The sequence below is a fragment of the Carcharodon carcharias genome, chromosome 5 (assembly GCF_017639515.1).
Source record: "Carcharodon carcharias isolate sCarCar2 chromosome 5, sCarCar2.pri, whole genome shotgun sequence".
NCBI classification, from domain to species: Eukaryota; Metazoa; Chordata; class Chondrichthyes; order Lamniformes; family Lamnidae; genus Carcharodon; species Carcharodon carcharias.
Window position 1 is genome coordinate 66561028 of NC_054471.1, and position 14532 is coordinate 66575559.

General features: G+C 42.1%; 1 protein-coding gene across 8 annotated transcripts in view; it reads right to left on the minus strand.

The window, feature by feature from the left end:
* The window catches only part of rngtt (RNA guanylyltransferase and 5'-phosphatase), a 399787-nt gene that overhangs the window by 12133 nt on the left and 373122 nt on the right, over window positions 1–14532 (minus strand). For 6 of the 8 annotated variants that reach the window (XM_041187200.1, XM_041187205.1, XM_041187202.1 and 3 more), the window contains one exon: window positions 4273–4396. In XM_041187200.1, coding sequence (XP_041043134.1) covers window positions 4273–4396 — 124 coding nt within the window. Of the gene's footprint in view, window positions 1–4272; window positions 4397–4608; window positions 4687–14532 lie in introns of those variants that run through there. The other 2 variants (XR_005942954.1, XM_041187206.1) reach the window with 2 other exon arrangements.

The window sequence follows — 14532 nt, forward strand, 5'->3', positions numbered from 1 at the left end:
ACAAGAGCCTAGATAGCAAGTGCCAGCAAGCTATTTGACTGGAAGGCATCAGAGCCCAACTTATTATCTTTGTTGTCCTTCGAACAAACACAGTCTTTGTTAGGATTCACAGGATAGCAATCGGGAGGAAGCTGAATCCCCCTGCTCCTAATCCAGAGGTGGTGAGGAAAACTGCACAACCTTTGCTACTGGTCGCTCTGAGATCAGCTAACTTGGCATAATTCAGGGATTAATTTGGGGGACTTTCAGCTATTTGCTTTAACTCCCTACCATGTGGTGGAGGAAACAACATGAATAAAACAAGGGATGTGTTTCAGTCAGTGATTGGATATCACTCACATCTGTTCAGAAACTGCAATTTCACTTCCTTTAGGATTTTTTATGTAAAGTTGTGATAATCAGGAGGCAAATCACGCCACACAGAGCAACAGTAAACACTTGTGGGGCTTGCCACAGAATGTTAAACTGCACAGAATTACTTGCCTTTAAGTATGAATACCAACGAGATGTAATTGGCATTCCACCTACAAGCCAGTAATTGGCTTGGCCTAAATAGCCAAGTGGTTATGGTACTGGGTTTGTAACCCCAAGATCAAGAGTTCAAATCTCACAATGGCAAACTATGAAACAATGTAACTTCATCTGAAACAGATGGAAACAGGTTTACTCAAAAAGAGTATCAAGAGTTCAAATCTCACAATGGCAAACTATGAAACATGTAACTTCATCTGAAACAGATGGAAACAGGTTTGTACTCGAAAGAGTATCAAGAGCTCAAATCTCACAATGGCAAAACTATGAAACAAAGTAACTTCATCTGAATAGGAACAGATGGAAACATATTTGCTTGGCCTAAATAGCCAAGTGGTTATGGTACTGGGTTTGTAACCCCCAGATCAAGAGTTCAAATCTCACAATGGCAAACTATGAAACAATGTAACTTCATCTGAAACAGATGGAAACAGGTTTACTCAAAAAGAGTATCAAGAGTTCAAATCTCACAATGGCGAACTATGAAACAATGTAACTTTAGGCTTGGCCTGAATAGCCAAGTGGTTATGGTACTGGGTTTGTAACCCCAAGATCAAGAGTTCAAATCTCACAATGGCAAACTATGAAACAATGTAACCTCATCTGTATAAACAGATGGAAACGTGTTTGTACTCAAAAGAGTTACAACAGTGACTGCAGCTCAACCAGTGGTTGCAAATAAGTGCATTGTGCTTCAGTACCACACAGAAGATCAGGAGTTCAAATCTCACTATGGCAAACTATGAAACAATGTAACTTCATCTGGAACAGATGGAAACGGGTTTGTACTCGAAAGAGTTACAAGCTGTGTTTGATTTTGTGCTTGGCCTAAATAGCCAAGTGGTTATGGTACTGGGTTTGTAACCCCAAGATCAAGAGTTCAAATCTCACAATGGGAAACAATGTGACTTCATCTGAAACAGATGGGAACGGGTTTGTACTCGAAAGAGTTACAAGCCAGTAATTGAAAACAATAAAGTCAGGGATCTGAATAAGATTGTTTACTCTATTTCTACACCATACAATAATAGGGTTAAGTGGTTAACAGGGTGAGTTTAATGATGCACGATATTTCTTAGTAGTTTGGTTTCCTTGAATCTGGAGGCAGTACGAACACTTATTGGATTCTTGTGTGGGTTTGGAATATTTATATTTTGAGCATTTTCTTAGTTTCTTTTTTAGATTCCTTTACTAATGCCTATAAGATGAAAATGAGCGATAATCATGTGAATTTTGTTTACACTCAAAACTGTACAATCCAATACAAAATTACATCAGTGGAACAGTTACAGTCGATGCGGGTAATGCTGTTGATGTGATGTACATGGGTTTTGAAAAGGCATTTGAAATGCCACACAACCAACTTGTGAGAAAAGTTATTGCTCATGGGATAAAAGAGACAGTAGCAATGTGGATACAAAATTGGCTGAAAAATAGGAAGCAGAGAGTAATGGTCAATGGATATTAATCGAGCTGGAGGCAGGTTTGTAGTGAAGTTCCCCAGGGGACCCTTGTTTTTTCAGATATATATTAATGATCTAGATATTGGTGCGCAGGGAACAATTTCAATGTTTGCGGATGATACGAAGCTTGGGAGTGTTGTGAACTGTGAGGACGACGGTGTGGAACTTCAAAAGGACATAGACAAGTTGGTGGAGTGGGCAGATAGGTGGCAGAAGTTCAATGCATAGAAGTGTGAGGTGATGCATTTTGGTAGGAAGAACATGGACAGACAATATAAAATAAGGGGTGAAATTTTGAAGGGAGTGCAGGAGCAGAAAGACCTGGGTGTATATGTGCATAGGTCATTGAAAGTAGCGGAACAGGTGGAGGGAGCAGTTAATAAAGCACATAGCATCCTGGATTTTATTAATAGAGACAAAGAGTACAAGAGCAGGGAGGTTTTGCTGAACTTATATAAGACACTTGTTAGACCTCAGCTGGAATATTGTGGGCACCATATTATAGGAAGGATGTGAACACATTGGAGAGAGTGCAGAAGAGGTTTACAAGAATGATTCCAGGGATGAGAAACTTCAGCTATGAGGATGGATTGGAGAGGTTGGGACTGTTCTCCTTGGAGAGAAGGCGGCTGAGAGGAGATTTGATGGGGATGTTCAAAATCATGAGGGGGCTGAACAGGGTAGATAGGGATAAGCTGTTCCCACTCGTAAAAGGATCAAGAACGAGAAGGCACAGATTTAAAGTGATTTGCAAAAGAAGCCAGTGTGATGTGAGAAAAAACTTTTTCACACATTGAGCGGTTTGGGTCTGGAATGCACTGGTGGAGGCAGGTTCATTCGAGGCATTCAAGAGGGCATTGGATGATTATTTGAATAGAAACAATGTACAAGAGTACGGGGAAAAGGCAGGGCAATGGCACTAGGTCATAATGCCCATTTGGAGAGCCAGTGCAGGCATGAAGGGCCGAATGGCCTCCTTCTGTGTCATTAAGATTCTGCGATTCTGTGTATGAAGGGTAATACACCTTAGAGGGAAGCAACTCTGCTGCCCACAGGCATGGGGCTGTGATTATGACAATAGCTATTCCAGGAGTTTCTAAGTTTAAAAAGAGCTTGCACTTAAAAAATAACCTAAAGTGTTTCAACTGAGGAACAAATAATAAAGCAATAGGCAGTGGTGAATGGAAGATCAGGTATGACTGAAGGTGTAATCAATGGTTTTGAGGAGTCTTTTGAATTGTAGGAAATAGGTAGCAAGGCAGATGAGATAAGAGAGAGATTTGCGGAACATGGAAGCAAAGATGGTTGAAGACTTTACTGCTGAAGGTGGCAGTGGAGAGAAACAAGAGACAGGAGTGTAGAGCCAGGAACACAAGGTTGTTGGAAGTTGCACAGAAAGGGAGAGGAAAGGCCATGGAGAGACTTGTAAATGAGGATAAGGATTTGGGAAAGGATACATTAGGCATTGGGTGCCAATGAAGGCTGTCAATGACAGTGGAGGTTGTGGGAAGAGATGAGTAGCGTTTTATTACAGTGCAGTGGTATATTAGATTGAGATTACAGCTTTTGGAAGCACTTCTGGGATTTAATGCAATGTGTCTCCTACCTCAGGTTGACCAATCGCATCCATGATTGGCTTAGATATTAAACCAGTTGGAAGAGGCAGAGATAGCCAGCTTCAGGCATAGTTTATGCATTATTCGTTCAAACCTTGTGGTGGCGGTAGTGGGGTGGGTGACACATGTACCATTTAAGGAATAAATATTGCAAATTACGCCAGTTTCTGTGTTACTGGCATCTCTCTTTGTGGCCAGGTGGGAAGCTAAGTAGACTTGCAGTTGGTCCTGAGGGGTTGAGAGGTACAGTCACAGGTTGCTGGCCCAGACAAGGCCTTAATATGATAAAGTGCGTACATGTATCCAGAACATGTAGCAAGGTGCTGGTCTCTGTAGATGCTCTAAGAGGTATAGTATGCCTGGCATACAATTTGAGCTAGTCATCTCAAATTGCATTGCCCATTATTGTCAATTGTTTGTTTCAATAGCTTCCCCCCACATCCTTCATCAGCACACTAGGTTGGTTGTAAGGGCACATTCCAGGTCTCACCATGGCTTTTTTGGGCTTAAAAAATTCATGATATTTTGAAAGGGAAATAGCTTCATTAATTAGACCATAATGTGATATAATTTGATGATGATTATTTTACATGTGGTATAAATTGTTTTACAGCACACTCTTTAGATGATTAACCCACTTGGAATTTTTCAGAACTGCTTACCCATAGCTGTGTCATAGGAATTTGGGAAGCTCTTGTCTACTCTTTCACGCATAATAACCCAGCTGTTGTTCTCAAACTTGCATTCAATGATCTTGTTATCATACATTCTTAGTTCTTTGTTCACCTAAAATGCAAACACAAATGAGAAACAAGAAAATTATTACAAGGAACAGGTTATTAATAAAAACAAAAGCAAAAAACTGCAGATGCTGGAAATCCAAAACACAAACAAAAATACCTGGAAAAACTCAGCAGGTCTCAGAATGGTCATTCCGACTTGAAATGTTAACTGTGTTCCTCTCCGCAGATGCTGCCAGACCTGCTGAGTTTTTCCAGGTATTTTTGTTTTTATTTAGGTCATTAATAAAGTTCTCACATCATCAGTGAAGGCAAATATTTTTTCTATTCCATTTCCTAGATAAACACAGGATATTTAATATACGAAACAGAATAGGTCTATTTTTGTGCAAATATCCAATCACATTGCAACTAGGTATGATTGATACAGACATCACAATATAAAATACGTACTTAAGAATATAGGAAATAGGAGCAGGAGTAGGCTATTCGGCCCTTGAACCCGCTCTGACATTCAACTAGATCATGCTGATCTTCTAACACAATGCCATTTTCCAATATCTATACCATTTAAGGAATTAGCATTGTAAATTACAATACGATAGGTATTGCAAATAAATTTCCCCCCATACATTGAAAAGGTCTTTTGTAAAATGTTATAAATGTTATCCCTTTGAAAATAAATTAGATAAATGGCTGAGTAACTTGATTTTCATCACTTCACTATATTGGAGAAGTACATAATCTTTACTCAGCACATCTGATGGCCTACCTGAAATTAGAGAAGTCACTGTGTAGTCACCTAGTGCCACATATTCACATCCAATCAACGCTGTGGCGCCACATATTGGAACACTAATTCATGCATTACTCTGATCAGTATATCTCTTCAAAATCAAAATTGTGAACTACTGCATGACATATAAGAAAATTGGTGTATTTTTTCTTATTCATTCGTGCCAGCATTTATTGCCCATCCCTAAATGCCCTTGTTCAGAGGAAAAAATTAAGAGTCAACCACATTGCTGTGGGTCTGGAGTCACGTGTCCAAGTAAGTGTGGCAGATTTCCTTCCCTACAGGACATTAGTGAATGAGATGGGTTTTTACAATAATCGACATTGGTTTTGTGGTCATCATTAGGTTTTTAATTCCAGATTTTTTTCACTGAGTTTAAATTCTACCGTCTGTTGTGTCCGGATTTGAACTCAGGTGCTCAGAGCATTATCCTGGGTCTCTGGATTACCAGTCTAGTGACAATACCACTATGTCACAGCCTTCTTAATAATTGTCTAAACAACTATTGCTAATGATTTCATCGCAGAAATTGAATTGGAGGAATGACTGAGTCCAATAGTTGAAAGAAGCAGATTAACAATTTGAATAATCATTAATCCAGAATGCTATGATTTCAACTGTATATATGTCATTGTTTATTTTAAAAATAGTCAGTGATAGGCCCCAGTGATCATCACTCCTGTGATTGCTAACTATCTGTCTGTAAAATCTCGGGATGTTGAAACTATGGCCTGCTAGCAATGTCAGAACTCAAACTCTGGCAATGTGGTCCATAACTCCCAGGTGATTAAATTTTATTTGACATTTCATTTCATATTGTGTTTCAGATTTTGTAGGCTAGAAGGGCTGTTGCCTCACTGATGGTTAAATCCTAAGCCAGAACATCCTTTAAAAATATGCAGCATGAGATACATCAAAATAACAGAAACTTTATATGTGGTCTCCTAAGACTCTATGATGTGCACCTTTTTGGTTCATCCTTTGAGGTGAACATGACCATGTTCAACATTTGAGGTGTTTGGTAGAGTTTCGGTGGGTATGTAGGGGACTGTTAATTAAGGCCAATTTGCAGCTGGAGGGTTCTGCTGCAAATAGGACAGGATACCGCAGAGGAGTTTTGTATTGGGATTTCCTCTCCTTGCATTTTCTCTCTGCCTCTGATATGCACTTGCTTTTGAAGGAGGCCATACCATTTTTTTATTTGGTTGTGCCAGCTGCAAAGCTTCTCTCAGCATCAAAATCGATTTAAAAACTCCCAACTGAATGAAGCCTTCAGAGTGCCCTTGTAACGTTTTCTTTGACTGCCATGTGAGTGCACCCCAGACTCAAGCTCTGCACAGAAGATTCACTTTGATAAATGGGTATCAGGCATTCTGGCTATGTGACCAGCCCCAACTCAATTATGACCGTCTCAATATGGTGTGGATGTTTGGTATGCCAGCTCAGGTGAGCACCTCAGTGTCTGATATTTTTCCTGCCTTTTGATCTTCAGAAGCATCTGACGGTAGCTCAAGTGAAAGTGATTGAGCTTCTTGGCAGGACACTGGTACGCATGCGTGGAGCAAAGTGGGTAGGACGATTGCTCGAGAGACTTTTAGTTTGGTTGGCAGACTTAGTCCTCTTCATTCCCAGACTGATGCTTGAAGTCTGCCAAAGGCTACACTTACTGGGTGTCACTTGCTTTAACACTTCTTGCATGTGTCTTGTCATTGTTGTCAGCTTGAGAGGCTGTGCTATCAAGGTAAGTGAACTTATCCAATGCTGATAGGTTCTGGTCGTGGACTGAAATCCTGGGCTCAAAATAGGGTTTTCCTGGAGCAGGTTGGTGCACTACTCCAATTTACTTCATTGCTGATCATAAGGCCGAAATTGTCACATGCACTGGAAAACAAGACATGCTAGACTGCACTTCCAACTCCGAGCTGGCAGCTAGCACACAGTCATCTTTAATCAGGAAATCACAATGTATGTCTTTGGAGACCGTGGTCTTTGTCTGGAGCTTCCCGTCCATACGATATCTGATATCGATGCTAGGATCATCATCATGGATGGCACAGGAGAGCATTAAGAACAAAAACATGCTGAAGAGGGACAGCACTAGCATGCAACCCTGTTTAACTCCATTAGTGACTGGGAATGGGTTAGAAATCTCACCATCATCCAGGAAAACACAAGCATGTCACCATGGAACTGTCGCAACATTGTGATGAATTTCTCAGGGTAGCCAAATTTCTTCATGACCTCCAAAGTTCCTCATGGCTGACTGCGTCAAAGGCTTCATGCCTGTGTCAGGTTAACAAACATGGTGTGGAAGTCCATACTCTGTTCTTGGCACTGTGCTTGGATAGCAATGATTTGTCATTGAGGTAAACCTTATTGAGGCAATGTTTCTCCTCTAGTAGTTTCTGGGTTACCTCATCGTTTTCATCAAACAAATCTTGATACTTTGAGATGTAGGGGCCAAGGGCCTTTAGAGCAGTGGAGTACACTATACCGATGAAGGTTGGCTAATCATACTCAATGTAGTGAGTGTCCATTTTGCTGTACATACGCAATGCAGGTCATAGGGTCGTTTTTCACTGGAAGGAAACAAGAATCATAATGCAACAGTCCCCTGAGCGAATGAGCAGCACTTTTCAGGACCAAACTGAACACAGAACTGTTACAGTGCAGAAGGAGGCCATTCAGCCCATCATGTTTGGACTGGCTTTCCAAATGAGCAATTCACTGAGTGCCATTCTCCCACCTTCCCCCCGTAACCTGCACAATTCTTCCTTTTTAGGTAACTGACTAATTTCCTTTTGAATGCTTAAACTGAACCTGCCTCCACCACACTCTCAGGCAGTGCTTTCCAGACCTTAAGTGCTTGCTGTGTGAGAAAGAATTTAATTTTTGCTTCTTTTACTTTCAATCTGTGTCATATCATTCTCAATCTTTTCATTAGTGGGAACAGTTTCTCCCTATCTATTCTGTCTGGATCCCCTCATGATTTTGGTTGCCCTAACAAATCTCCTCTCAGCTTTCTTTTCTCCAAGGAAAACAGTCCTAACTTCTCCAATCGATCTTAATAATTGAAGTTTCCCATCCCTGGAACCATTGTTGTGAATCTTTTCTGTACTTTGTCCAATGCCTTCACATCTTTCCTAAAGTGCAGTACCCAGAACTGCAAACAATAGTGCAGCCGAGGCCGGACTAGTGTCTTATAAAAGTGCCACCTCCTGCTCTTGTACTCTATGCACCTATTGATAAAGCCCAGGATACTGTATGCTTTATTAACTGCTCTCTCAACCTGTCCTGTCACCTTCAATGACTTATGCAGAAATACACCCAGGTCCCTCTGCTCCTGTACCTCCTTTAGAATTGTGCCCCAATTTTATATTATCTTTCCATGTTCTTCTTACCAAATGAATCACTTCATATTTCTCTGTTTTGAACCTCATCTGCCACCTGTCCACTCATTCCATCCTTGTCCTATGTCTTTTTGAAGTACTACACTATCCACATCAGAGTTCACAATGCTTCCAAGTTTCATATCATGCAGAAACTTTGAAATTGTGCCCTGTACACCAAGCATCTCAACACTGGTCCATGGGGAACTACACTACAAACCTTTCTCCAGCCTGGAAAACATGCATGAAATACTATTTCCTATGACTCAGGTAAATCCATATCCATGGTGCTACTGTTCCTTTCATTTCTTGAACTATAACTTTATTCACAAGTCTGTTGTGTGGCACTGTATCAGACACCTTTTGGAAGTCGATGTACACTACATCACTGTTGTTTTAGTCTGCACTGGAGTGCTGCTCTGGGCTACATTTGAGTGCTTCAGTTGAAGCTTGGTGAGTGAGGGAGTTCACTGTAGAGGGAAGGAGGTGATCTTTTTTACTTTTCCTCAGAAAGAAGGACAGCGGCCTTGGTAAGCAGGACTTGGTGAGTATTTCTTCTGTCCTTACTATTCTCTCAACCAGAGGAAGTAAAAGTAAATGGAGTAATTTAACGGTAAGTCATGATAGGGCAACTCAGTCATGTGGAATGCTCCTCCTGTGCGATGTGGGAAGTCGGACACTTCCAGTTGCCATGGTGACCACGTGTGCAGCAAGTGTCTCTAGCTGCAGCTACTTGAAATCCTCATTTCGGATCTGGAGCAGTGGCTGGAGTCACTGTGGAGCATCACAGGGCTGAGACCTTTGTGAATAGCACACATAGTGAGGTGGTCACACCTGTAAAGAGTGCACAGGCAGAAAGGGAAAGGGTGACCGCCAGAGAGTGTAAAGGTACTAGGCAGGTAGTGCAAAAGTCCCCTCCCTCATCTAACAGTTTTGGATTGTGCTAGGGGAGACAGCTTTTCAGGGGAACGCAACAAAAGACATGTCCGTGGCACCATGAGTTGCTCAGCTGCACGGTGCGGGGATGGGGGACGAGTGGGAGAGCAATAGTGATAGGGGATTCTATCGTAAGGGGAACAGATAGACATTTCTACGGCCGCAGATGTGACACCAGGCTGGTGTATTGCCTCCCTAGTGCCAGGGTCAAGGATGTCACTGAGCAGCTGCAGGACATTCTGAAGGGGGAGGGTGAATAGCCAGAGGTTGTGGTCAATATTGGTACCAATGACATAGGTAAAAAGAGGGATGAGGTCCTGCAAGCAGAATATAGGGAATTAGGAAATAAATTAAAAAGCAGGACCTCAAAGATATTAATCTCAGGATTACTCCCAGTGCACGTGCTATGACAGCAGGATTAGGAGAAAAGACCAGATGAATGTGTGGCTGGAGAGATGGTGTAGGAGGGAGGGATTTAGATTCCTGAGGCATTGGGACAGATTCAGGGAAAGATAGGACCTGTACAAGCTAGACAGCTTGCACCCCAGGGGGACCGGGACCAATACCGTGGGGGGAAGGTTTAAACTAGAGGGGCAGGGGGATGGGAGCCAGAGTGGAGAGACTCAAGAGAGGGAAACAAAGAAAGAAAGATAGGAAAGTAAAAAGTAAAAGTGGAAGACAAAGGAAATGGGGGCTAGCAGCAAACAGGATCATAGTACAAAAAAGGATGATTAAAAAACACAAGTCTAAAGGCACTATCTGAATGCACGGAACATTCGCAATAAGGTAGGTGAATTAACAGTGCAAATAGATGTAAACGGGTACGATATGATTATGAAAACAGAGAAATGGCTGCAGTGTAACCAAGGCTGGGAACTGAGTAGCCAAGGGTATTCAATATTTAGGAAGGGGAGGCAAAAGGGAAAGGAGGTAGCGTGGCATTGTTAGGTAAGGATGATATCAGTGCAATGGTGAGACAGGATATTGGTTCAGAAAATCTAGATGCAGAATCAGTCTGGGTGGAGCTAAGAAGCAACAAGGGGTAGAAAACATTAGTGGGAGTTAATATATATACCTCCAAACAGTAGTAGTAAGGTAGGGGATAGTATTAAACAGGAAATTAGAGATGCATTTTTTTTATTCGTTCACGGGACGTGGGCTTCACTGGCTGAGCCAGTATTTATTGCCCATCTCTAGTTGCTCTTGAGAAGGTGGTGGTAAGCTCCCTTCTTGAACTGCAGCAATCTATATCATGAGAGTACACCCACAGAGCTGTTGGAAGGAAGTTCCAGGATTTTGACACAGCGACATTGAAGGGACAGCGATATATTTCCAAGTCAGGATGGTGAGTGACTTGGAGGGGAACTTCCAGGTGGCAGTGTTCCCATCTATCTGCTCCTCTTGTCCTTCTAGATGGTAGTGGCCGTGGGTTTGGAAGGTACTGTCGAATGAGCCTTGGTGAATTCCTGAAGTGCATCTTATAGATGGTGCACACTGCTACTGTGCGTTGGTGGTGGAGTAAGTGAATGTTTGTGAATGTGGCGCCAATCAAGTAGGCTGCTTTATCCTGGATGGTGTCAAGCTTCTTGAGTGTTGTGGGAGATGCACTCATCCAGGCAAGTGGGGAGTATTCCATCACACTCCTGACTTGTGCCTTGTAGAAGGTGGACAGACTTTGGGGAGTCAGGAGGTGAGTTACTCATCACACGATTCCGAGCCTCTGATCTGCTCTTGTAGCCACAGTATTTATATGACTAATCTAGTTCAGTTTCTGGTCAATGGTAACCATCAGGACATTGACAGTGGGGGATTCAATGATGGCAATGCTATTGGACATCAAGGGGCCATGGTTGGATTATCTCGTTGGAGATGTCATTGCCTCACACTTGTGTGGCACGAATGTTACGTGCCACTTGTCAGACCAAGCCAGGTCTTGTTGCATTTGGACATATACTGCTTCAGTATCTGAGGAGTCAGGAGTAGTGCTGAACATTGTGCAATCATCAGCAAACAGCCCCACTTCTGACCTTATGATGGAAGGAAGGTCACCGATGAAGCAACTGAAGATGGTTGGGCCAAGGACACTACCCTGAGGAACTCCTGCAGTGGTGCCCTGGAGCTGAGATGACTGACCTCCAACAACTACAACCATCTTCCTTTGTGCTAGGTATGACTCCAACCAGCAGAAAGTTTTCCTCCTGATTCCCTTTGACTCCAGTTTTGCTAGGGCTCCTTGATGTCACACTCTGTTCATGTCAAGGGCAGTCACTCTCACCTCACCTGTAACAAGGATGCTACAGTAAACATGGGTGACTTTAATCTACATATAGACCGGGCAAACCAAATTAGCAATAATACGTGGCGGATGAGTTCCTGGAGCATGTACGAGGTGTTTTTTTTAGATCAATACATCGAGGAACCGACTAGGAAACAGGCTATTCCGGATTTGGTTTTTTGCAATGAGAAAGGGTTAATTAATAATTTGGGGAGGTGATGGCATAGTGGTATCATTGCTTGACTAGTAATCCAGGGTAATGCTCTGGGGACCCGTGTTCGAATCCAGCCACTGCTGATGGTGGAATCTCAATTCAAAAAAAAATCTGGAATTAAAAGTCTAATGATAACCATGAAACCATTGTCAATTGTTGTAAAAACCCATCTGGTTGATTAATACCCTTTAGGCATGTGACTTCAGATCCACAGCAATGTGGCTGACTCTTAATGCCCTCTGAACAAGGGAGATTAGGGATGGGCAATAAATGCTGGCTTCGCCAGTGATGTCCATATCCCATAAATGAATTTAAAAAAATTGTTGTGCGGTGTTCTTTAGGGAATAGTGACCATAATATGATAGAATTCTTCCTTCGGTTGGAAAGTGAAGTAGTCCATTCCCAAGCTAGGGTCCTAAACCTAAACAAAGGAAGCTATAAAGGAATGAGGCGTGAGTTGACGAAAATAGATTGGGAAACTTCATTTAAAGGCACAATGGTAGATAGGCAATGGCTAATATTTAAGGAACAAACGTATGCATTGCAAAAGTTATATATTTGTTTCTGGCACAAAAACACAACAGGAAAATTGCCCCAACCATGGCTAACAAAAGAAATTAAGGATGATATTAGATCCAAAGAGGTGTCATATAAAGTTGCTAGAAAAGTAGCAAGCCTGAGGATTGGGAGCAATTTAGAATTCAGCAAAGGAGGACCAAGAGATTAAGAGGGGAAAAATAGGGTGAAAGTAAACTTGCAAGGAAAATAAAAGAGGACTGTAAAAGCTTCTATAAGTATGCAGAAGAAAAAGGTTAGTGAAGACAAATGTGGGTTCCTTACAGTCCTAAACAGGAGAATTTACAATAGAGAGTAAGGATATGGCAAAGCAATTAAACAACTGCTTTAGTTCTGTCTTTACGGAGGAAGACACAAATAACTACCCAGAACTACTAGGGAACCAAAGGTCTGGTGAGAAGGAGGAACTGAAGGAAATTAGTATTACTAAAAAAACAGTGCTGGAGAAATTAATGGGACTGATAGATCAATCAATCGATAAATCCCCAGGGCCTAATAATCTACATCCCAGGCTATTAAAGGAGGTGGACATGGAAATAGTGGATGCGTTGGTTGTCATCTTGCAAAATTCCCTAGATTCTGGAAGTCTCGGCCAATTGGAGGGTGACAAATGTAACCCCACTATTTAAAAAAGGGGGGAGGGAAAAAAAAGCAGGGAATTATAGGCTGGTTAGCCTAACATCAGTGGTAGGGAAAACGCTAGAGTCCATTATAAAGGATATGGTAACAGGACACTTAGAAAATATCAACAGGATTAGACAAAGTCAACATGGATTTGTGAAAGGGAAATAATATTTGACAAACCTAATGGAGTTTTTTTGAGGGCGTAGCTGGCAGAATAGGTACGGGAGAACCTGTGGATGTGGTGTATTTGGATTTTCAGGAAACTTTTGATAAAGGCCCATGCAAGAAGTTAGTCTACAAAATTTTGGGGGTAATATATTGGCTCGGATTGAGAATTGGTTAGCAGACAGGAAACAGAGTAGGAACGAATGGGTCTTTTACAAAATGGCAGGCGGTGACTAATGGGATACCGGCAGGGAACAGTGCTTGGGCCCCAGCTATTCACAATATATATCAATGATTTGGATGAGAGAACCAAATGTAATATTTCTGTTTGCTGATGACACAAAACTAGATGGGAATCTGAGTGGTGAGGAGGATGTTAAGAGGCTTCAAAGCGATTTAGACAAGTTGAGCATGTCGGCAAATGCATGGCAGATGCAGTGTAATGTGGATAAGCGTGAAGTTATCCACTTTGGTAGGAAAAACAGAATGGCAGTGTATTATTTAAATAGTGACAGATTGGGAAATGGTAATATACAAAGGGACCAATCACTGAAAGCAAGCATGCAGGTGCAGCAAGCAGTTAAGAAGGCAAAGGGTAGGTTGGCCTTCATTGCGAGAGGACTTGAGTACAGCAGCAAGGATGTCAAGGATGCAGCTGTACAGGACCTTGGTGAGACCACACCTGGAGTAATGTGTGCAGTTTTAGTCTGCTTACCTAAGAAAGGATATACTTGCCATAAAGGGAGTGCAACGAAGGTTCACCAGACTGATTCCTGGGATGGCAGGATTGTCGTATGAGGAGAGATTGGGCCGACCAGGCCTGTATTCACTGGAGTTTGGAAGAATGAGAGGGAATCTCATTGAAATGTATAATATTCTGACAGGGCTGGACAGAATGGATGCAGGGATGATGTTTCCTCTGGCTGGGGGTCTAGAAGAAGGGGTCACAATCTCAGGATATGGTGTAGGGAATTTAGGACTGAGATGAGGAGAAACTTCTTCACACAAATGCTGGTGAACCTGTGGAATTCTCTACCACAGGGGGCTTTGGAAGCCAAGTCATTGAATATATTTAAGAAAGAAATAGGTTTCTAGATTCTAAAGACATCAAGGGGTATGGGGAGAGCGCAGGAGTATGACGTTGAGATAGAGGATCAGCCATGACCATATTGAAGCAGAGCAGGCTCAAAGGGCTGAATGACCTACG